This window comes from Mastigoproctus giganteus, chromosome 9, assembly GCF_048544385.1.
Source record: "Mastigoproctus giganteus isolate SK-2022 chromosome 9, ASM4854438v1, whole genome shotgun sequence".
NCBI classification, from domain to species: Eukaryota; Metazoa; Arthropoda; class Arachnida; order Uropygi; family Thelyphonidae; genus Mastigoproctus; species Mastigoproctus giganteus.
This window is the reverse complement of record NC_143583.1, coordinates 24,170,398-24,194,898: the sequence shown is the minus strand read 5'-3', so window position 1 is coordinate 24,194,898 and position 24,501 is coordinate 24,170,398. Positions and strand designations below refer to the sequence as shown.

Below are 24,501 nucleotides of genomic sequence, written 5' to 3'. Positions count from 1 at the left end.
ATTTAATATACTTTCATTCTGGATTTAAAATTTCAAAGAATATGCAAGTCTGAAAAAAATACATTTAACTTTTAACTTTTTTGCATGTAATTTACAACTGCCAAATTTATAAATTTATGCACAGAGCCTTGAGCGGAACACACAAACAAAATAATAAAATGAAATTTGTACTCGGGTCTGGGGTAAAAGAGTTTAAATGTTGGCCCAGTCTCACAATGCATATATCTATGTTATGTTATCCCAGGACCACAGTTAGCCCAATTACATATGACACATATGTATAAACAAACATATAAATGAATATCTTTGGAGAAAAGATTTGGCCAAATCTTTTGATTTGGCACATATTAAATTTATCCAATACTTTCCATAATGTATTGGATAAATTTTGGCCATACATTTTTTTTTGAAAATTTCCCTTGGTCATACATAATTTACAAGTGCTGATCCTATTTTTAACTTTGGTTAATAAATTCTCAATTGGATAAATAAATAATCAAACTGTATCCTAAAATAAATATTAGCAATCTACACGACAAACAAAAAAAAAGTTCATGCATTTGTGTGAAAGATATTTTGTTTGCCCTTCATTCTTTTGTTTTATTTAATTTTTTAAATGTGATTGTTGCATATTTTGTACAAATGGCATCCTGGGTTTCACCACTTCAAGCCTCCAATAAGCAAAGTTATACGTGTTATACTTCATATTTACATTAAAAATAAATAAAAATGAAAATGACCATTATTTAATAAACAGTCATAAAACAATTTAAAATAAAAAACAAACAATAAATTAGCATTTACCTTAGACTCGAAGTGCAGAGCTGATGAAATCAATGGTGGAGTATTGATGGGACTATATCAAGCGCCAGGTGTCTTTTCAGTCTTTTACTGGCAAAGAAACTGTCCAAAGTGGATTGTTTTTTACGAGTTTTTTGTAGCTTCCTAAAGGAAGAAATGACTTTGTCTTCCATTTTGCACATCATGAGTTCAGTGTTTTCAATGTCATGTTTTTTTACCACTTCTCTTAAACACTCCCAACAGAAATGGCAGTCTTCAAAACCTTCAGCTGACACTTTTTGGGGCGTCTTTTTCTTCCTCTCCAGTGTCACTCTCCATAATTTTCTCCAAATCTTGTAGCTCCTCTGCTGTGAGCTCACGGCCATGAATGACAATAAGGTCCTCCACAACCTCCAGACCCATTGATTTATCAAGAGTAACAATATCATTTATCAAAGCACCATCATCTTAAAATCCATCAATGTTATGGATAATTAAAGGCCCGATATTTTCAAGGCTGAATTTAAGCACCTGGTGGAAAAATCATTCCAACAACTTGCAATCAGTCTCACACAATCCAGCATGTTGAACTTCGACCTCCAAAAATCTTTGAGGGTGATAGCATTTTCACCAGAGGTCACTGCAAAGCAACTTACAAACATTTTCGTGGTGTAGATTTTCTTGAAGTTCGCAATCACTTGCTGGTCCATTGGTTGAAGAAGAGGAATGGTGTTGGGTGTCAAAATTTTGACTTTACGCTAATTGGTTGAGAACAATCGTACAAGTGATGTTCTGTGTAGCACGTGTCTGAAAATTTTCATCCCTGTATTGTTCCAGCTATATCGATACAAGCAAATATCGTCGGTCCTTAAAATAAACGATTGTATGGAAGGTATATCGGTTCCTGAGAATATTCGATGTCGATGTCATCGTAAGTAGAGGCCCCACTGTATACATATACAGTAAAATCCCATTATAACACTTTCTTAAATTGATATCCCACTTTTAAGATTCTTTTCTTCTGATCCCATGGTCAATCTTATGAAGTACCATACATTTTTTGTATGGCACTTCATAAGACCATTGCTTCACAAACACTGCAAAGAATGCTTAAAAAATGTTTATTCCAAAATGCTGATGAAAAACAGCTGCCAAAAAGAGTTGGGCATTCCGCTTAGTACTTTCCCATGGGAGTGCTCTTTGGGGCCAGTCCTTTAGAAAGAGATATAACAGGAGTTCAGAGAGAGAGAGAGAGAGAGAGAGAGAGAGAGAGAGAGAGAGAGAGAGAGCAAAAGGATCCCAACTGTCAACATTTATTTGTTGACAATTGTTGCTAAGAGAAGTGCATTATCTGATGCATTAACTGTAGTCAATCAACTTGCCCTTTTCACTTAATGACATCAGAAAAGTACTTTTCTGGTGTCAGTACTTTTAATACTCAGTTCTCACAATCTCAATACCTTTAAGGCATGTTCATACACAGACACACCTATTGTTTTCACCACATCTGTTCACAAGTAACATCTCCATCCCCAGTGAATGGATTTTCATGATATTTTATGTTCAGGTCTTAAAAAAAATAAACATTCCAAATTTCATTAAAATCAGACAAATAGAAATCTGGCAATTATTTCTTTTTTCCAATTTGCATGTAAAACAGAAATTCATAGATTAAATGCACTTCCCATGTATTGTTACATAAGACATGGTATCACTTGCAAAGAGATACATATATGTAGAGGGGGGGATAGAATACAGGAGGAGAATAATAAATATATGGTTGTAATTAAACTGAATGGCAAAGCATTAAACTTAGAGAATCACTTAATAAAAGCATGGAGTTTTATTAAGTGTCCTCTAAGGGTATAAGTCTTAGTAAGTAATTGATAAGGGGATAACTACATTTACTTTTCACTTTTATTCACAGAAAAAGAAAAAAACATTCAGTTGATTTAAGAGGGAAAAAAAAAAAAAAAAAAAAACACCTGGAATATAATGCACTGCATACATTTGTTTGGTCTTGTATACAGGGTGTTTCAAAAGCAAAGCATATTTTACAGCTAAAAATAGGGGGGGAAAAGTTCCTATAAACATCAAGTATTTCTGAGATAGTAAACATTAATCATAATGAACTTGTCTGACAATTGTATGTGGATTTTCATCAGCCAAAAAGTTGCTGTCAGCCTTCATGAACCACATCTTGACATTTTCACTGATGTAACTGGCAAAGTGTCCCCACCCCACAAAGGCCATCTGCAGATGGCCCTACTGTGATACCTCAAAGTTTCGTTCATAGTGAACTACAACTCAGTATAATGGATGGCATCAATTTAATTGTTTATCCCCTTGTATATATTTGTGAAGCATCGCTGCCAGTTCTATAGTGAATTGCCAATTGTAGGCTTATGCCTTGTGCAATTATTTGCAAAGTTTATCACTATGTACACCATCACGCATCTCTCATATTGTGGAATTATACTTCATAAATGGGTTGGGTTGGCATGACTGCAATACCAGGGTACCTACCGACCAACTGATGATAGGCCAATAAGCCTTGAAACAGTGCCATTTCACCCATCCGCTCCAAATGTTTGTCTACTTCTGCCTTGAATCTATTTAAGGTATCAACTTCTACGATAGATGGAAGTTTGTTCCAGCAATGGTTTTTTTTATTTTTTTTTTTGGCTGTTGCTGCATAAGCTTGCTTTCTTGCATCATATGCCTCTATTAATGCTAATCAACCACCCGCTGGCTAAAGGCAAACTTCTGCACATTTATCCTACAACTGTCTTTCCTCAATTTCAATTTATGCCCTCTCAGGCAATTATTCTGAGCAAGAGGAAGAATCCCATCAGCATTGAGCATGCTCAAACCATTCAAGGCTTTATACACCTCAATCAGATCACCTTGCAGGTGCCTAGTCGCCAGACACTGTAATTTGCAAAACTTAAGCCTTTCTTCTTAAGAGCAACCCTTTGTTACATTCACTAATCTTCTTGCCCTTCTCTGTACTCATTCCAACAGCTCTACATCCTTCTTTAAAATGAGGCTTCCAGATCAGAATACAATACTCAAGGTGAGGCCTGACCACTGCCTTATACAAGGGGATAATCACCTCCTTATCCCTGCTAGAAAAATTCCTGTATATCACTAACAAGACACCATGAGCTACTCTTGCAGACCATCTGCACTGCTCAGAAAACTTCATATCTGCCTGCACAATTATTCCCAGGTCCTTTTCACACTCTACCACTGTCAGTGTAGTACTACACAGTTGATACATTACTTTGGGGTTTCTGCTTCCCATATGCAGTACTTTACATATGTCAATGTTAAATTTCAGTTGCCACCTATCAGCCCACCTGCTCAACTTTTCTAGATCCTGTTGCAGCAGCGTACTGTCATTAGTGTCATTAACAACCCTGCTGGCCTTCGTATCATCAGCAAACTTGGACATTAAGCCTGGTATACCATCATCAATATCATTAATGAATACAGAAGAAAACAATGGACCCAACACTGAACCCTGGGGGACTCCACTAATAACATTAGTCCACAAAGAGCAGTGTCCACTGATTACCACACTGTCTTCTCCCACTCAACCATCCCTTTATCCATAGCAGCAATGTGCCTCCAATACCACACTGCTCCAATTTGTGCAGTAGTCTTCCATGTACAACAGTATCAAAAGCCTAAGATTCAAATATACGACATCAAAATTAATCTTTGCATACAGTTCCCTATGTGATCTAACCATAGAATCCAAGCAAACTGGTCAGGCAAGACTTTCCCTTAACAAAACTATGCTGTGTCGGAGCTATAACTGAAGTCTTGTCTATATGATCCTGCAATGCTTCTTTAACCAGTGCCTCCATTCATTTCCCTGGAACAGACGTTAAACTAACAGGTCTGTAATTACCTGTCTCCCTTTGATCGTCCTTTGTGGATTGGGGTCACATTTGCACATCTCCAGTCCATGGGTACCTCCCCAAGGAAGCTCTCATAATTACGGCTAAGGGTTTGCTTACTTCCTTTGCTGCCTCCTTTAATATAACTGGATAGATTCCATCCATTCCAGGTGCCTTTCTTATGTTTATCTTCAACAATTTCTCCTCCACGTTACTCTCAGTTATTACAAGATTATATAGCTTACTGCCAGAGTTTAATATACCTCTGGCATTTCCCTCCCTGAATAACTCCTCATGTGTGAATGTAGATGCAAAATATTCATTTAGTTTGTTAGCTACCTGAGCAGGATCATCAACAGTTGAACCATTGATATCAAGTGGACCAATCTGATTCATCCCCTTCCTTCTAGAATTTACATAGGTAAAGAACTATTTGCTGTTTTTCTTTGCATCCTTTGCCAAAGATTTCTTGTAATCTGCATTTGCCTGCCTAACCTCCTTTGTGACTTGGTTACAGACCAGCTTATATCTATCATAGGCTTCCATGTCACCTGTTAAGTATCCCATGCATTTTTCTTCTCTGCCACATGTTTAATTAGTGCATCTGACATCAATTTAGGCCTAAATCTTGAACAATAAAATTTATGCCATCCACTATACTATTTTGTAGTTCACTAAAAATGAAATATTGTGAAGTATCACTGCCAGTTCTATGGTGAATTGCCAATTGTAGTCTTATGCCTTTGTGCGATTATTTTGTTAATAATATATAAAATAATAATAATAAATTACTATTATTAACAAAATAAGTTTTATTGTACTCATAGAATACAAGCTCAATTTCTATACTAAATTGTTAGCAGGTGACGTTTCAGGATTCTTACCAAACTCCATCATCAGACACGCTATGGGGGGGGGGGGAGAAGAACAATTAATATCTATGTAAAATAAATTGATAGACAATCAGAAGCAATTTGCAACTAAAATTTTTCTTTTATAATTTTAGATTATGTTATAAGACTTATCTGAACTGCATTCAGGAATTAGAAACTGTAAACAAGATAAAAACAGTAACCATGAAAACTGTACATACCTACAGCTGTATGGATACAACTCTTACTTCCTACATCCAAATTCAGTTACAACTATATCTGAGTACTGCACAGGCTTTATAAAGAATAAAATGCAAGGCAATCCCAAAAAAGATGGAACACCTTCACCTATTTATAAAAAATATCTTACCTATGTATTCTTTATAATGCCAACTGGCATTATAAAGAATACCTAGGTAGGCAGGCAAAGTTGTAACTGAATTGTGATGTAGGCAGTAGGAGGGCCATACCCATACAGCTGTAGGTAGGTAAAGTTTTCATAGTTACAGTTTTATCTTGGTTATAGTTTCTAATTTCTGAACTTTTAATCAAATTAACAACTTTATGTAAATGAAATCACCGTAATTTATCAGTTACGCTATCATTGTAGTCAATGAAGAAGTGGTAGAGGAAGTACCACGAAAAATCTGAGAATAATCGCTAATCCTTTAAGAAATTAAAGACAGGTTACATGCCACTGCAGGTTGAAGTGCTCATTATTTCACCAGTTTCCATTAAAAATATTCTTTCCATCCAGTTTCTCTGTGGCAACCTTATAGTAGCTAACTGTACTGGTAAAGCAAGATTCCATCCTCCCCTAAACAAATCTGATTGTGATTTTAATATAGCTCAAGTAAGTATTATCTTGCATTATTTCCTTAACTATTAACTCAATTTTCTGGCACATAAATCAAACTTACATGTCTGCAGCTGTAAGTTTGAAATCCTCCAAGAGACAGCAGCATATTTGAAATCTGTAGGAATTTTTCCTGAATCAAAGGATGTTCTCATTATTATAACTACATGTTTGATTACTTCTTCTGCTACTTCTTTTAATATAACTGGATAAATTCTATTAGATCCAGGTGCAGAGGGGAAACTGTAAATTCCATTCCCCCAACAAGCAGATATGGTAATGCCCAGCACATCACCCCCTCCACCAACTCAATAGCAGAACTTGGTTAGTACCTCTGGAAGTGTTTGTATTAGTAGTGGCAAATGACGCAAGGAAGTAAGCTTATAATAGCATCAACAGTAAAAAACCCCACAAGTTAATGTACATAGCATATTACATTTAAGGCACATTAGTAAATAGTAATATTTCATAATTAAAAAAAAAAAAAAAAAGTACAAAGCAATGACAGTATATAAAGTTGAAACTGTTAGTTTTGCCTTCATATTTTATGCCAATAAACTTTTTTTTTAACAAAACCAAAAAATTACATTTTTGGCAATCTACTACAAAAAAAATTACATATTGCAATCTACTACAGATGAAATACAGGTAACCTAGTATCACACCAGTTAGGTTCCTGTAAAATCTCATGTAGTGTGAAATGTTAGAACTAGTAGAAAAAGGGGGGTTACATTCCAAAAGCTAACAAAAATACGCCATTTTTTATAACTATCGGAAACTTAATTTTTATTAAAAGTAGTAATAACTGAACAAACATCTTATAAACTGATAACTACATACATGTCGGATAATGTACATTAATTTAATTTTCTTCCTCTTCATCGTTGCTAAGCACAATCAACTTCTGAACTTTCTTCTGCAGCATCTAGATTTCACAAATATTCTGCTCTGTTTAAAAAATCAGTAATCTAGGTTTGTTTGCTTTTGCTTGATAGATCTTTGTAAATTTCTTGGTATGGAGGTAAGCATGTTTGAAGCTCCTTTCTGAACTTTGTGCTCCTTTCAGTCGCAGGATCTGCATTCGAAAAATAAAATTCTAATTGCTCTGCTAAGTTTATGCCTTTCCAAATGCTTCTTAGTGTAAATTTTGGAACTTCAGAATTTTCATCCGTGCCATCATCCTCTGAATTGATTTGGTTTACCACCGATGCTATTTCCACCAAATCTGCTTTGCCAGCCTCTTTTTCTACCAGTAATTCTTGAATGTCTTCAGTAGTTGTATCATCAAAACCACCCCCCCCCCTCCTACCGACTTAGCAAGTTCTGCTATCGCACCAATTTCACTTTCTGCCAGTTTGACCAAACTTCCTGAATGAACTGACTCTGGCCATACATTTTTCCAACATGCAATTAATGTTGACAGTTTTGCTTCTTTGAGCAATAAAGCTATGATTCCGATACAGTCCACAATTGAAAAATGTCTGAGTGGTGCTTTTTTACTTTCCTTTTAGGGCTGGAATTTAATTCATAACAAAATAAATTATTCCAATACAGTTCTTAAAAACAAAGTTTAGTAATATGTATGCGGAAAAATTTAAAAACGATCAAATAAAAACCAAAATAACCTTAAGTCAGGAACTGCCCACTTTGAAGTCAATTTTTTATGGTCTCAAACAAGCACAAGCTCAATAGCACAAAACCTACTAACATGGCGGTCTCCCAACAAAATAAAATATGGGGATTTCCCTTTCCCCCTCCCATAGCCATTATTGAGACAACAGTGGGTATTCACAAAAAAAGAAGAATGGAAATGTTGAAAAATTCATTCAACACATAACATAACATTTTCCCTGCACAAAAGCTCAAAAATACTGTGTTATGCAAGGTTTGCCACAATTCTCTAAATGTGTTAGAAGGAAACAGTGTTGTACATGTACTGTGTTCTGTGAGGATTGCTGCAATTTATCAATCATGTTGTAGAAGTAAGTGTCATACGAGGGTTGCCTGTACTGGTATACTTCAAGAATTAAAAAAAACTTTTCTCCACATTTTTTTTTTACAAGATGGGGCATCACTACATGGTTAGGACTACAAAATTAACTTTTTTTTTTTTTTTTATGAAAACTCCAAATACAAAAGGTATTAGAACTACAATGCATGGGCTGAACATTGAGAAGACAGAAGATAATACATTAGACTTGAATTTCTGTACATTGCAATTTTTGGAAATATCTGTCTTGTAGATGTTCAGCTTCTGCTGAACATCTGAGACAGAGAGTGGTGAGACTTTGCAAAAGACAAGTCATTAATTAACCTGACTGCCCTCTTTTGAATAGAGTCTAGAAGTTTGAGAGAAGTTTGGGGGAATCTACCATCTTGGATGGTTTTGAGATTTTTACAGAATGAGAAACTGTTTAGAAGAAAAGTAAGACCAGCAGCAAAAGAGAACACGCAGTCTTTCTGATGCAAAGGAAGCAATATTTATGATGTGCTTATGCCAAGAGAGATTAGAAGTCAGGGTAATCCCTAACAGATATGTGATCTTGTCTAGAAATCTGAGTGTCATCAAAAGTAAGCACAGGAGCAGTAGACACACTATTCGAGATATAATACAGGATTGAATTTTTCAAGGATTGAAATTAACTAAGTTATCTTTGTCCCACTAGAAAATTACTTGGAGATCAGCATTTAAGGAATTAGCAGTGGACATTTGAGAAGTTGAACCTGTTCAAGCAGAGAAAGGTTTTTCAAACTTATGGATTTTACCATTACTCTAGAAAGAGTAACGGCAAGTGCAGTGAGATAACTCGATGGGAGGAATTTGTCCCTCTTGCTGGATATGTGCAAAATTTTCAAACAGAAGGAAAACACTGGAATGAGAAAATGTAAAATGGCAACACAGAACATGGGCAAGCCCAGGAGCACAGGTTTCGAAAACAAGTAGAGAAATACCATCAGGACCTGAGCTTTCTTGGCATTAAGATTGTTCAGCATTCTTACACCTTTTGTTAGAAGACCACAGCAGGCACTAAGTGGAGTGTACTGGGAATAGTAGGAAGAGGTTTGCCAAGATCGTCAATACAAGAGTTAGAAGAGTAGAATGCTAATACGCTATCTTAAGCTGACGAGGCAATAGAACCAATCAGATTTAAGAGAGGTGGACAAAAGTTTCAGCCAATATCTCTGACAACAGACCAAAATGCTCGACTACCATTTGGAAGAAGCAAGTTTTTCTACCCTAGCTTGTTCGAAATCAAATCTGAATTAATTAATAACTGCTTTATAACTACTTAAAGCTTCAGAACAGGCAAAAAAAAATTAACCTGGAAATTTGGATGAAAGTCAATTGTCACATACAACATTCTTATCTGGAACAGCCTTGGCACATTTATTGAAAAAAAACAAAGGTTTAGATAAAGGATGAGATTTTAAGGTGGAATGTGAAGGATTTCATCATCCTGTTTTTGAAGTGTCCTATTGTACAACGAAGATGAAATGGATGCCGAATAGTCTAGTTTTTACCAACTGTTTCCATTTTATTTATGTAGGTAATAGAGTAGTAGTAGTAGAAGTTATTGGTAACTGAATATTTGAATTTGTTCCTTATTCAAAAACTGAAATGCAGCCCAATTATATCTGGATAAATTCTAATAGCAATTCTAAAACCTCATAATATATGGTAGATGACAGTTATAGCTGATAAAAATGAAAATCCTTGTTCATTTTTATCAAGCAAGGTTGTTCTTTTACAAAACAGTTAACAGCAGAAATGGAATAGAATACATCAGAAAATTTGAAAAATAAATATGATCTTTATTAGAGAAAATGATGTGAATGACAAGTTTTAATACTGGTACTGTTGAACAAATTACTCTTTTAATCTGCCCTTCAGTGAACTATTTGAAATTTTCAAGGATTAGAAATTAACAGCTTAAAACCAAGTCAGTAGAAAAATCAACAGTATTTCATGGAATTTACAATGACAAAGCAATAACATAGCAGGAGGTATATACTGAGGTTAATTCTTATTTGTTTTGCCTCTATGATATAAATTAGGCCCGAAGAACACTTTTAGAATCTCAGGCCAACTTCAAAGCAGTTGTATATTATTATAAGTACTAATAAAAACTCGAATAAATAATACAAAGGTCTTTGAGATAACAGAGGAGGAGAAAAAGCAGTATGTACTGGAACTTAAGAACAAGTCTGAGCTTATTTTATTTTTTTTTTTTTGATTTGGTAGTTGTTGGCGCAACGGCTTCTGTGGCCATATTGCACCTCCCAAGGTTTTTGCAGTACTTTGATCCAAGCCCGAGGCGGGAATCGAACCCGCGACCTTTGGGTTGCCAGGCAGGTACTTTACCCACTCGGCTAGCCCGGTCGGCTCTGAGCTTATGCAGACTGCTCAGGACCAAGATATCGACGAGGAATATTACAACTTTCTGAAAGTGATAAAGCCCAAGAAACCTATAGGGAAACAGAAATCCAAAGAAGAAAAAATTAGTCAAGAAACACTTGTCATGATGAACCGAAGACGACAAATAAAGAGCAAGAAAAACACTGACAGGGAGAAAATTGAGTATACTGAGTTATGCAAAGCCATTAGAAAGAGACTCAGAGAGGACATAAGAAGATTTAACACAAGAAAAGTAGAACAAGCATTAAGGGAAAACAAAGGATTTAAATCAGCAGCCATGAGCAGTAATACAGAAAGACAAATGATACTGAAACTGAAGAATAGCGGTGGTGTACTTATAAACAGCAGAGAAGGCATAATTCAAATAGCAGAAGACTACTATAGAGAATTATACAAGGAGCAAGGAAATGATGCCAGCAGTGGGGAAGATGGATTGCAAAGTAGCAACACATACGACATACCCGATATTCTTCCTGATGAGGTAGAACATGCATTGAAGAAAATGAAGAATCAGAAAGCCCCTGGGGAAGATGAAGTTACTGTAGAGTTGTTAAAATTGGGAGGAAGAGACATAACACAAAAACTGGCAAGGCTCTTCACAAAGTGCATTAGAAAAGATGTGATGCCTAAGCAGCAGAATAATGCAATCATAGTTTTGCTGCATAAGAAAGGAGATAAATCAGAAATTGAAAATTATAGACCAATTAGCTTGTTATCCCACATCTACAAGTTGTTCACAAGGGTCATTACTAACAGATTAGAAAGAATACTTGATGAGAATCAACTGAAAGAGCAAACTGGCTTTAGGACAGGATTCTCAACTATGGATCACCTTCACGTAATATCACAGCTAATGGAGAAAGCAAATGAATATAAAACACCATTATGCCTGGCATTTGTGGATTATGAAAAGGCATTTGACTCCATACAGCATAAGGCAATGTTTCGGGCACTGGAAAGACAAGGCATAGATACTCCATATATTATGATTTTGAAGAAAATATATGAGAGTGCTACATCCTTTATTAGACTAGACAAAGACAGTAGCAAATTTAAAATCGAGAAAGGAGTTCGACAAGGAGACACAATATCTCCGAAGCTGTTTACTGCTGCCCTTGAGGAAACTTTCAGAAGATTAGACTGGTCGCAGAAAGGAGTCAATGTGAACGGAGAGTACCTAAACCATTTACGATTTGCAGATGACATTGTGGTCATAAGCCACGATCCCAAAGAATTAGAGGAAAATCTTAATCAGTTATGCACAGTTAGTAAGGATTTTGGACTAAAGATGAATATGGCTACAACAAAAGTAATGATGATCAAGTATGCCACGGAAAGGGAAATAATGATTGAAGGAGCAGTAATTGAAAAGGTGAAGTCATATACTTATCTGGGACAAGTTATTAGCTGTAATAATGATAAATGGCTGGAAGTCAAGAGAAGAATAAATTTTGGATGGATGGCATTCAGGAAATATAGTCACATACTGAAGAGCAATATCCCAGTTTGTCTGAAACGTAAAATAATGAATCAATGTATACTCCCCACCATGACTTATGGAAGTGAAACTTGGGCACTCACCAAAAGAATGGAAGAGAAGCTGAGAACTACACAGCGAAGAATGGAACGAATTATATTGGGAATCAGACTGTTAGATAAGAAGAGAAACATTTGGATTAGGCAGCAAACTCAAGTAAAGGACATCCTTATCAAAACTAAAGAACTAAAATGGTCTTGGGCAGGACACATAGCTCGAAGACATGATGACAGATGGACTAAGAAAATAACAGAATGGTACCCAAGAGGAGCTAGAAGAAAACCTGGAAGACAAAGGCGGAGATGGATAGATGAAATTCATGAGTTGTTGGGTAGTAAATGGATGGCCAGTGCTCAAAACAGAAGGAACTGGAAAGTTGCTGGAGAGGCCTTCATCCTGCAGTGGATTGAAAATGGTTGATGATGATGATGACTAATAAAAAAGTATAAAAGTTGAGTGCCAAATATGAGCACAGTGTTAAATGAGCAGCATAGGGTTTAACACAAGAGGCAGGTGATGTCTGTATCACAAACACTGTCTGCCTATTGTGTAATACCTTATGCTGCTCATTTGACACATTTTGTTGCATCTCAATGTTAATAATTTATATTTAACTACTGCAAGCAACAGAGGTGCAGCAGGCACAGTATCATTACTGAAAGCTACCTGGCCCTGAATGCTGTATATTAAAAATAATATAGGACAGTTCTGCATCAGATCAGGTACCTGTAAAAACCAGAAAGTTACTCACAAATGCAGGTTGGGTCTTCAGTAATTTTGCAGTTTGTGGGTCAGGTGCAGTTCCAGTTTTTGAATGTAAATAACAGTGGTCTTCATTATAAGAAAATTTCTGATGTTTTACTGCTGATAAGAAATGTGAACTACTTTTTTTAAATGGAAATTGGGAAAGTTCCTTGAAATTTGCTCTATCACATAAAAAAAAGAAAAATATTGGCAGGTGTTTTTGGATTATAGATTTTACAAATAGGTTATTTCTATATAAAAATGACAACAAAAATACATAAAAATAGAAATATCAAAGGATAAGTCCTTCTATCAATGCACAGATGGCCATAAGCTGGGTTTCTGATACACTAAACTTTAAACTAGTATTTTTAATTTCCTCAGTAAGTCAATGTGTGGCTGTTCCTCTTTATATCATCCAGCAGTAATCTGCCATCATATTGACATTCCTTCCCCACCCCTTCTTTTATATCCTGACGAAACTTTCTTCCTGCTCTTCATAAACTACCTAAATTTTCTGGGAAATAGTTTAGCTGAGTGTAAGAAGTGTACAAATGTACACTTAACACACATATTTCAGCCTAGTTTTCAACTTTTCCAGCATATTAGTTTTAAAAGTAAAATAATAATAATAATAAAATTAAACAAAATAAATAAAAGAAAAGGAAATACAGACAACTTATGCATTTCCCTCCTCTCATAGGTAACTATCCAGCTGACCTTTGAATTTCCCCAAAGTGTCAGCCACAACCACCACCCATGTAGGTAATTTACCACCCATGTAGGTAATTCCAGTAATTTATAACTTGCTGGTTAAAATAAAACTTCCTGCAATCCAGTCTAAGCATCTCCTCCTGTAACTTGAATTTATGGCCCCTAGAGTTCTAGAATCATTTATAACTGCGAAAATTTCGTCCTCACTTTTTACTTTTGCCTCTCAGAGGCTTAAACACCTCAATCAAGCCTCCTCTAAGGTGCCTGGTTTTCAAGCTGTGAAACCCACATATTCGAAGTCTTTCCTCATATGAATGCCCTTTTGCCAATCTCACCAGGCAAGTTACCAAAGGGTAACTTGCCTGGTAAATTGTGATAGTGTCATAATCTGGGTGTTTGTTTCCCAAAATATTATGTACTACATTTTTAAAGCCACTCCAAGCATCTGTTTCAGTTTGGTCCATGGATTCTTCAAATACAATCTAGCAGCAGAATGCAGATTTGGGGTCCAACAAAAATTCCTGCATTGAATTTTTTTTTTTTTTTTTTTTTTATACATAAGCAATTGGAATCTATTATTGCATATCTGTTTGCATATCTGATTGGAATCAGATATGCAAACATATCTGAAACAATTTCCTACTTTATTCAGTACTTGGTGGTGGTTGTTGTTATGGGGATTTGATGGCGCATAAGCTACTTTGGCTATAATGTGCCTCAGTACTTGGGTGAGCTGCTCCATTAAACAGCTATCTATATGAAGAGGAGGTAACAGTATACTTTGTTTCTATCTACTAGTGGCTCATATTTAATATTCTTTGAACCTGGTGTCAGAGAATGTCTTGGTGGCCACTTTCCTTTCTCAGTGTTCACTTCTTGCTTTCCTATCCCACTCACACAGAAAATAAGGCATTTTTGCATAACCAAGTTGTTTGCAGGGTAGGAAAGAAAAAAAAATAAGGAATTACCGTATTTTCGGGCTTATAAGACGCATGGGCATACAAGACACACCCTAGTTTTGGCCACTTATTTTGGAAAAAATAATAACCCTTCTATTATCCTTCGATACTGTTTATGGTGAAACTAAGAAGCGATCTTTTACCGACTGATGTAAACAAATATGGCGACATGGCGTGATACAGGACATAAAAATTAAATACAGTAATATATTTTTCTCAAAATAATGGTATATGCTTGGGTAAATGTTCAACCAATAATGAAATGTTGGTTTCTGAAAAAAGGTGACAGAAGTAACGTAACAGAAATTCTTACTCACCCTAAGACAAATATGGGCGTCACTTTCTCTTTGTAAAAGACAGTTGGAATTGAAAAATCCCGATCCAGTCTAATTAGCCCGCCATACCATAAAAGCGCGAGATCATAGAGGAATACCATAAAAGTGCGAGATCATATTATAGAGGAAGCAAACACATCGGAAAATGAAACAAGTTTTTACTTACGTCTGATTGTGAGATTCATATCATGCAGATTTCAACAAATTTTCCACGAAAAAAAAAGATTGGTATGTATTGTTGCCATAGATTGTAACCACTGATAATTGTTAAAAATATATTTCAACAGATAAATCTTAAGTGAAATTGGTGTGAATTTCAAAGGGAAGTTTTCAGAACTCAGTTTACTGGCACTGCGTCATTGAAAATGCATTGCCGGTAGTCTTTAGGCCTAATTTGACATTGACCATATAAGACGCAGGGAGATTTTCCGAGTATTTCTTCGCGAAAAAAAACTGCATCTTATAAGCGGGAAAATATGGTAATTCTTTTTCAATAACTTTAGAAATTGGTGTGTGTGTGGAGATTTTAGAATTCACACACACACACACACACACACACACACACACACACACACACACACACACACACACACACACACACACACACTTCTACCTTAAAAAAAATTTTTTTTTTTCAAAAGAAGCTAAAAGTTTTCTAATTTTCTTTTAAGTGTCTGAATCAGCTACAGGAATTGATTCATACTTGATTTTATTTTGAAGGAGAGCAACAGTGCAGCAAGCAAACTCGTTTGCTTGCTGTACTGATGCTTCTAATCCAAGAAAGAATACCGCCCCAGAAACTGTTGATGTTTCAACACAGCCACTTACCAAAAAACTTTTAAAATTAATTATATTATGAATGTTTCATTCTTTCTTTCTTTTTTTTTTTTATGTGCACTACACAAAATAAAATATTACTATGATTTATTTTAATTTAAAGCTCACTACTTCATCATTAGCTGTTTGGAAAATTTAATTCAGTTACTACAGATATGGGTCTAATTCAGTGGACCTACACAGCACTCCGATAGACAAACCACTGATTTGTTATATATAGGATTTTGCTCAATAACAAAATTTAAAGATTTACATTAAATGAATATCCCCTTTTGCAGCTATAAATAAAGAATTATACTGTATTATTGTGATTTATTATTTATCTTAGTTACCTGTTTTGCTCTTTCAATAGATTTTTGCTCCAGTTCTTCAACATTTATTTGATCAACATAGTTTTCTTTATTTCCATCCTTGAAAGATGCTACAGTACAATATGACCCTTTGTGCTCACCAAATCTGGAACACAGGCAAAAAAAAAAAAAAAAAAAAACTTTCTTGGTAAACTAGATGCATTTGAGCATATTAAAGCAGAAACAATTATACTGTATTTACAAATTAAGTTCATATCTAAAGATAATATATATTTGCAGAATAAACTGTTTTACACTCAACACAAATGACAACTTCCACAGTACCTCTAGGTATATTATTAAACTACTACATACACAGTCAAAATTTTCTACTCTGTTTTTATTTTTATCAGATCTCTGATACAGAAAAAGGATTTTACTTCCTACATCACAGCCTACTCCAACTTTCAATTAGATGTTCAGACTGTGAAGATTCAGATTACAAATTAGGTTGGGTAGGTCTAACTAGTTTTGCCAAGACATCCATAGATTTGTGGGCTAATTAAACTGCCTGCCCAGCTTCTGCTTTTTCCCTTTCAAATAAACACAATCAATAATCTTAATGCTTATCTAGCAATCACACCTTTCCAGAGTACATATGTATATTTGTTTTCCAGGTGTGGACTCTCCAGAGTATGTATATAGATTGATGAGGGGAATTTGAAAAAAAACTGTGGCCTGAGTATGAAGGTTTATTTGAGGAGTCTGGTTAACATTTTACTTTTCAACATAGTCCCCTCTGGAGTCAAAATGATGCTGCAATGCACTGATGTAGTAGAAGCATCCTGAGATGCTTCTACTACATCAATGACATCACTGTCAGGGAAAATGGATGCCAGCCAGAATTATTATTTTTTATTAAGTTGCACTCATATGCCGCAACCATGGCAATGACAGAAGTGTGAGTAGGCATGTGGAACAAGACTTTTACTGAGTTTTCCCTTGGCAGTTGTTTTTGATGTTTTCAGTCAAACACTTCACAAAGTCTGTGTAATATGCCCCTATGACTATCTGGCCTTTCTCAAGGTAATCCACTACCAACATTCCATCAGCACCCCCCAAACACTAATGCCATCACCTTGCCAGCAGAAGGAATCAACATTGCTTTTTTTGGAGAGGGAGAAGAACTGTGCTTCCATTTTTTGGACTGCACCTTTGTCTCTGGATGAAAGTGGTGAACTCATGTCTCATCCATGGTCACAAACCTTGCAAGGAAATTGGCTGGATCTGCTTGAAAATTACACAAACATTCACTTGACTTGACAATTTGTGCATTTTTCATCTGCTGTCAACAAATTTGGGACTCACCTTTTTCATAGCAATAACCTCTGTTATTATATGGTATATCTATTAAGATGAGATGCCCAAGTTGCTGGCAATGTGCCAAATTATCACTCATCAATCACTTATCACCAGATTGTACACACTGTCAACAACTTCTGGAGTGCCACACATTGCAGGTCTTCCACAGAGTGGATCATCTTCCAAGCTTTCCCCTCCATTTAAATTCTACTGTTCACTTCTTAACCATGGACTAGGAATGGGCAACCTCCCCAAAGTTGTTACCACATCCTCACGAAGTGCCTTTAGCATTAGTCCTTTTTTCCAAAATATTGGATGACTGCATGGTGAATGATTTTAATCTACCTTTCCTCATTCACACAATTTTGTTGACCAAGTGCAGTAATTAAAAAAAAAAGATGTTATTGCATGAAACTTTGTGGGTTACTATTGGAAGTGTTATAAATTAAGTAGAGAAATTTAACAATGTAACACTACCCTTTCATACTCTGGCCACAAACTCTTCAAATGCCCCACTTATGCTTTCAGGGTTATTTAAGTTTAAAGTGATCCATGCATAAATTGTCTTGAAATCTTCCTATAAGTGCTGCCTAGTAACTGAGCCACATTTTATAATAGATGACATTGCCAAAATAACTTAGAAAATTAGGAAGGAAATTGCACTCATTAGCCTTGGTTGTCCAATATATAATTAAAACAACCTAATATTTAGAAGAATTTATGTACAAAGTTCTTATTTTACAAATTTCCAAAATCCTGTGAAGAAATTAGATCCACAAAAGAGCCCACAGCAGAAAATCTATTCTCATACTATTCAAGAGAATAGAAGAATTAAGAATTCTGAATTAGAATTCTATTCTTATACTTCATACAAACAATGTGAAAAACTATATCAATGTTTATATTCAATTCTAAAAACTAGGGGCATCAACTTCTCATATCAGCCTTTCTGACGAATAAATGAAAAATTATTAGAACTTTTTGAATCAGGATTTGGTGTTAATTTTTGGTGTTAATATCAAACTAAGTGGAAAAAACTAATGTAGAGGAATACTTGTTCTAAAGAATGGACAAAGAGAATTTCATTTTTTCAATAACATTTAGCAGGAAATATTCCTGCAGCATCTACTCCCACCAACAAAACTGAAAAAAAAAAAAAAAAAATAATAAATAAAAAATAAAAATAATAATAAATAAAATAAATAATAATAAAATAAATAATAATAAATAATTCAAAGTAGGAGATCTAAAGTAATAATATACTGTATTTTTAGTAATCTGAATCAAAAGTTTTCTGAATATTTTGTTCTAGGAAGAATTATTGCATTAGATGAAACTGCTGTTAGTTTCAAAGGTAGAATTGCATTCAGATTCAGATTAATGCTCAAAGCCAAAAAAAGTGGGCCTTCATGCATTTATTTCAGCCACTAGAAACAAGATTTGTGTAGCTATTTATGTGCCAAAGCCTACTAATGACTCAATAAGACCAGGCTTAAATTTCACCTCAAGGATCATGCTTTCTCGTTGAAAATTTCTCAGTTTTTGGATAAGATGATGGTGGAAGCTGTTTTCTGACTTTCAGAAGTCTCAATTTGCAAACATTTCATTTTGATGAAGGTGGATGTTCCAGCTCAAAAGAAGTTGCTTGTTCAGCTGACAAGAGATGCCTATTGTTTCTAGGGAAAAAAAAGTCTATCAAGTTCAGATGCAGACAACAGATTGAATGTTCCATCCTCATTTTCAGAGGACAGATGATAATGCAAATAAAATTATGCAGTATGTAATGATAGAAACATTAGAATTAGGCAAAAAAAAAAAAAAAAGGTTTGGTATTGCAAAACTTGCTTCTTAAAACAAAGATTGCAGGATTTTATAATTTTCAAAAAATAACCATATAAATAAAATATCTAACCATGTAGTTTTATATATGACCCCTGGCAGCATGCTGTGATGGGTATATTGTATGGTATCTTTACGTACAATAAAAATTAATTATCTTCTGCCAAAGCCTAAAATAAAAGTTGGCAGGGTTGTTAATGATAGTATCCTGCAACAGGATCTAGAAAAGTTAGGCAGATGGGCCGAGAAGTGGCAATAGAAGTTTAACACTGACAAATGCAAAGTACTGCATATGGGTAGCAGTAACCACAGAAAAATGTGCCAACTGTGAGGTACTACACTCAGGGTAGTGAAGAATGAAAAAGCCTTGAACTGGGGGTGATTGTGCAGTCAGATATGAAGTTTTCTGAGCAGTGCAGACAGGCAGGCAGAGCAAATCGCTGGGTCTTGTCAATGATATACAGGAATTTTGCTAGCAGGGATAAGGAGGTGATTATCCCCTTGTATAAGGCAGTTGTCAGACCACACCTTGAGTGCTGCATACAGGTCTGGAGGCCTCATTTTTGGAAGGATGTAGAGTTGCTAGAACAAGTATAGAGAAGGACAACAAGACTGGCAAGGGAAACAAAGGGATGCTCTTACCAAGAAAGGCCTGAGTTCTGCAAATTGCAGCATCTGGAGACTAAGCACCTGCAAGTGAGCTGATTGAAGTGTATAAAGCCTTGAATGGATTGAGCAGACTCAATTCTGATGGGATTCTTCCTCTTGCTCAAGATCACAAACCTGAGGGGGCATAAATTCAAGTTGAGGAAAGACAGTTGTAGAATAGATGTGCAAAAATTTGCCCTTAGCCAGCAGGTAGTTGATTGTCGGAACAAACTTCCATCTGTCGTGGAAGTTGATAGCTTAAATAAATTCAAGGAAGAAGTGGACAAACTTTTGGAGCAAATGGGAAGTTTTTTTTTTCCCAGGCTGATGCTGTATAAGTGTGCTTTCTTGCATCATATGCCTCTGCTAATGCTAAATAATTTTTAAACATCACATTTCACATAGTCTTATTATTATTTTGGAACTGAATTGCATTAGGAAAACAGCAAAACAAGAGTAATTTTCAAAGAAATAGTTGCAATTTGTAATGACAAACCAGGATTTATCCTGGAGTGATAGGAGATGATACATGATGTCATTTTTTTTTTTGACTTAAAGACAAAAATGTCAGTCCTCTGAATATAAGTCTCCCATGTCTTCCAGAAAGAACACATTCAGGATTGACAGGTCTAAAGGTAAAGTTATGCCAAAATTAATTTTTAGACTATAAAGGGAAATTTTAGTTTTATTTTATTAAGTCACACTGTTAATAAGATTATGCACTCAGGAATAATTAATACCTGTGAGATAAAAATCAACAGGAAGTGACCTGATCTGTGGCAAGAAAAATTTAAAAATTACTCCACAACAATGCTCATGCTTATCATGCAACGATTTCTGAATACTTTTCAAAAACAGTCTTACAAAATTCTCCTTATTCACATAATACTGCATAAAGTAATTATTTTTTCTGAAACTAAACACCTCACTAAAGGGAAAAAACAAATCTAAAAGAAAGAAGCTATACACAACTATGAGTGCAATCAAAGGAACTTTAAAAAAGAACCTCAAAGATTTTTTTTTTTTTTTTTTTTTTTTTACAATCTCCACTGAATTACATAACCAATGGAAAAAAAAAAAAAAAAATGTAAATGCAATACTGTTTAAATAAAAGTACTAATCTCTCTGTTCACTCCAATTCCCAAAAATCGCTTTCTCTGACCTGACGAATTCTGTCCTCATTCTTTCACAACTATACCATTTCCAGCATCACCACCCCCAACTCTGAACTAAAGGAAACCATTTGTGATCTGTGGAGTATAAAGGCAACAGTACAGACAAATTAAAAGTCAAATGACTGCAAAAGTAGCTTCTTTATGCTTCTTGAATGAAGAAGTGTGACTGCCCCATTATAAGTGAACAACATCTTTTATAGGCTAAAAATAGTGGACAGGACAAGGAATACACAAAAACCAAGTGGAACTACATTTTTAAATCAACTACATGACTTGTTTATTCCCACATGTCAGAGAAGGTACAAGGAAATAAAGTGTCTTTAATCAGATTCTCACCAAGGATCTGGACAGTTCCAAAAACATAACACAGCAGCAACAGAGTGGGTAACCACAATGATATAAAATGAACATTATCCAAATTAATTTCTGTATTCAAAGGAAAGAATGAATATTTCAAATTTCAAAGATTAAAGCAAGGAAAAAGAATGGGACAGTCAAAGACTATCATGAGGCACCAATTCATGTTACAATTATAGGCATATTTGTAATAAAACCACTGACTGTGTTGGATAACTGAAAGGCAAGAACAAAAATTCACTAGCAAAAAAAGAGGGGGCTAAAAACACAGATTGAGGCATTCTCATCTGTGAATACAAGAAAAAAGAGAGAATCACATAGATCCCTTAAAAGGTGGAAGCAGTGGATTCACAGATAAACCAAACAAAGTGGTCAAAAAGTTGTAATTTGCCACGACCTTAACATGTGAAAACTTTAATACTTCCTCCTTGTTTGAACCAGGAGGAAATAGAAAAGAAGAATCAGCTTGCTATAAAATAAGGGAATGAATGATCTGTGATAAACATTTAGTGGAAAATGCAATTGAGATTGTAGTAGGAAAAAGCAAAATATGAGTGTATCAAACAGTTAGTAACGTTAAAGAGATCATCATTACTCTTCGGAATCCCCTCATGATGGAGAAATGCATATTTCCCACAATGAATAGGGATGACTCAAACAAAGTAGCTAATACACACTTCTCTAACAAGCTCAAAAGCAAAAATAAACATTGTTGCTAGCAGAGTTCAGGTGCATTTCAGTGCCGCTAGTTGTCATAAAATTTTTTTTTTTTTATAATCAATTTAATCATGAAACACTTAAAGTCACAATTAGTTTGTGCTATTCTTTCTGGTAAGCCTTCCGCAAAAGTTTCAAGTGAAGTAATTTGGGTTTTTTTTTTTTTTTTTTTTTTTTTTTAGGAGCATTGGCAACTAAGGCCATATTGCTCCGGGGATATGCGGTGGTCATTCCCTGACCTTTCCGCATCCTTCGTATTTGGTGGGCACTGGCTCAAACCCCGGTCTAATCAAGAAGCGTGTTTTACACACTGCTGCTCCTGCCCATCTGGCTACAGAGGCGCCTTCAAGTGAAGTGAGAGTAGATTACTCAGAGGCCATTATGATCACAGCTCTGTTCATGGCTGATGAACTAAAAAAGCAACTGCTAGTGACCCATCCTGCAAAATGTTTTTGAACAGTAATGGCGTTCACAAGTAATCAATAGTGATTCTTCATGCATTAGAGAATGTCAAGAACGAGAGTAGCCTTGTGCAGGCGAAGTTTTTACTGCTCCTGGAATAGAAGTTTTTTGTTTTATTAGCTTAAATTGGCATATTAACTTATTTTCTAGAGTAGCTTTATATTCCTAGTTACGATACTAGTTTAAAGTTTAACTTAGAGATTTTGTAGGTATTACTTATATCGGTAAGGGTATCAAATCCACGTGTTACAAGTTGCAGCTCTGCTGAATGAAGTTTTTTTAGCCATATTTAGCTGCTTTATTGACCAATTGTTATATTAAATTATTTTCTATAAGTAGCTTATAGACCTAGTCAGGATCCTTAGTTTATTCTGAATTGAGACAGCGAGATTTGGAAGTTAATTAATACTTAAGCGTCCTTAGATTTACCGTTCGTAACTTGCCGCCATTGTTATACGATACGTTATATCCCGAACTAGATAGTGTAAGCTTAGTATAGTATATAATATAATATTGTCAATTAATCAGTAAAATCTATTAATCTTGTTAAACTTCATTGTCAATTAAATTGTACTTTTTAACTAAATACATATAATGACTTAGATTACAAACGTAACATAATTAATTAATACATAACTTGATATGGAAGTTATATAAACGGAAATCGTAGATAATACTCAATACTGAAAAATATATATAGCATTATAAAATTTTGTACTGAAATTGAAATTTTATTGAAATTAAATCAAAATCATGAACTCAGACCAGAGCAGCAAAGCAAAAGGCTCAAGCTAATGGGAGTGCTGTGGCTGAGAGGGGCAGTTACCCTCTGAATCACAGCCTTTTAAAATGCACTGCTTGCTTGATGTTTGTGGAGCAATCGGGTACAGGACATGATATTGCCATGGGGGGTGTCTTTGTGTGTGCACGATGTAAGAAGTGTAAGGAAATAAGGCTACAACTCAGAGTTGTTATGGGCCTATATGACAGCTTGAAGAACAGGGTGGATGTCCTCGAAGGATCTAAATTGAGGGGCCCATCAAGCTCTCAGCTGCTTTTTTGCTTTTGCTTTATGCTGCCACTTATGTTTGTGGTTATTTGTTTTTATTATATATATATATATAAAAATAAATAAAATAAGTTTAAATGTATAAAATAAAATAAATCTATAAAAGAATAAAAAGAAAATAAACAATCCATATGTTTCCTCCTCATATAGGTAATTACCCAACTAACCTTTGAAATTCTCCAAGCTGTAAGCTTCAACTACCTCAGGTAACTTATTCTAGTAATTAATATCTTCACAGCAAATTAACACTGTAGAATTGGGAGATATGTTTGAAATTAAAAATTGGCATCATCATCAGCCATTTTCAATTCACTGCAGGATGAAGGCTTCTCCAACTACTTTCCAGTTCCTTCTGTTTTGTGCAATGGCCATTCATTTACTGCCTACAAACATTTGAATTTCATCTGTCCATCTCTGTTGTTGTCTTTCAAGTTTTCTTTTAGCACTCTTAGGTACCATTCTGTTATTTTCTTAGTCCATTTGTCATCATGTCTTTGAATATGTGTCCTGCTCAAGTCCATTTCAGTTCTTTAGTTTTCATAAGAATATTCTTTACTTGAGTTTACTGCCTAATCCACGTGTTTCTCTTCTTATCGAACAGTCTGATTCCTAATATAATTCGT

General features: G+C 35.1%; 1 protein-coding gene across 1 annotated transcript in view; it reads right to left on the bottom strand.

The window, feature by feature from the left end:
• Positions 1–24,501, bottom strand: part of LOC150080100 (uncharacterized) — a 59,718-nt gene that overhangs the window by 4,464 nt on the left and 30,753 nt on the right. Inside the window, exon 3 of the mRNA XM_090381272.1 lies at positions 16,292–16,415. Coding sequence (XP_090237398.1) covers positions 16,292–16,415 — 124 coding nt within the window. The remainder of the gene's footprint in view (positions 1–16,291; positions 16,416–24,501) is intronic.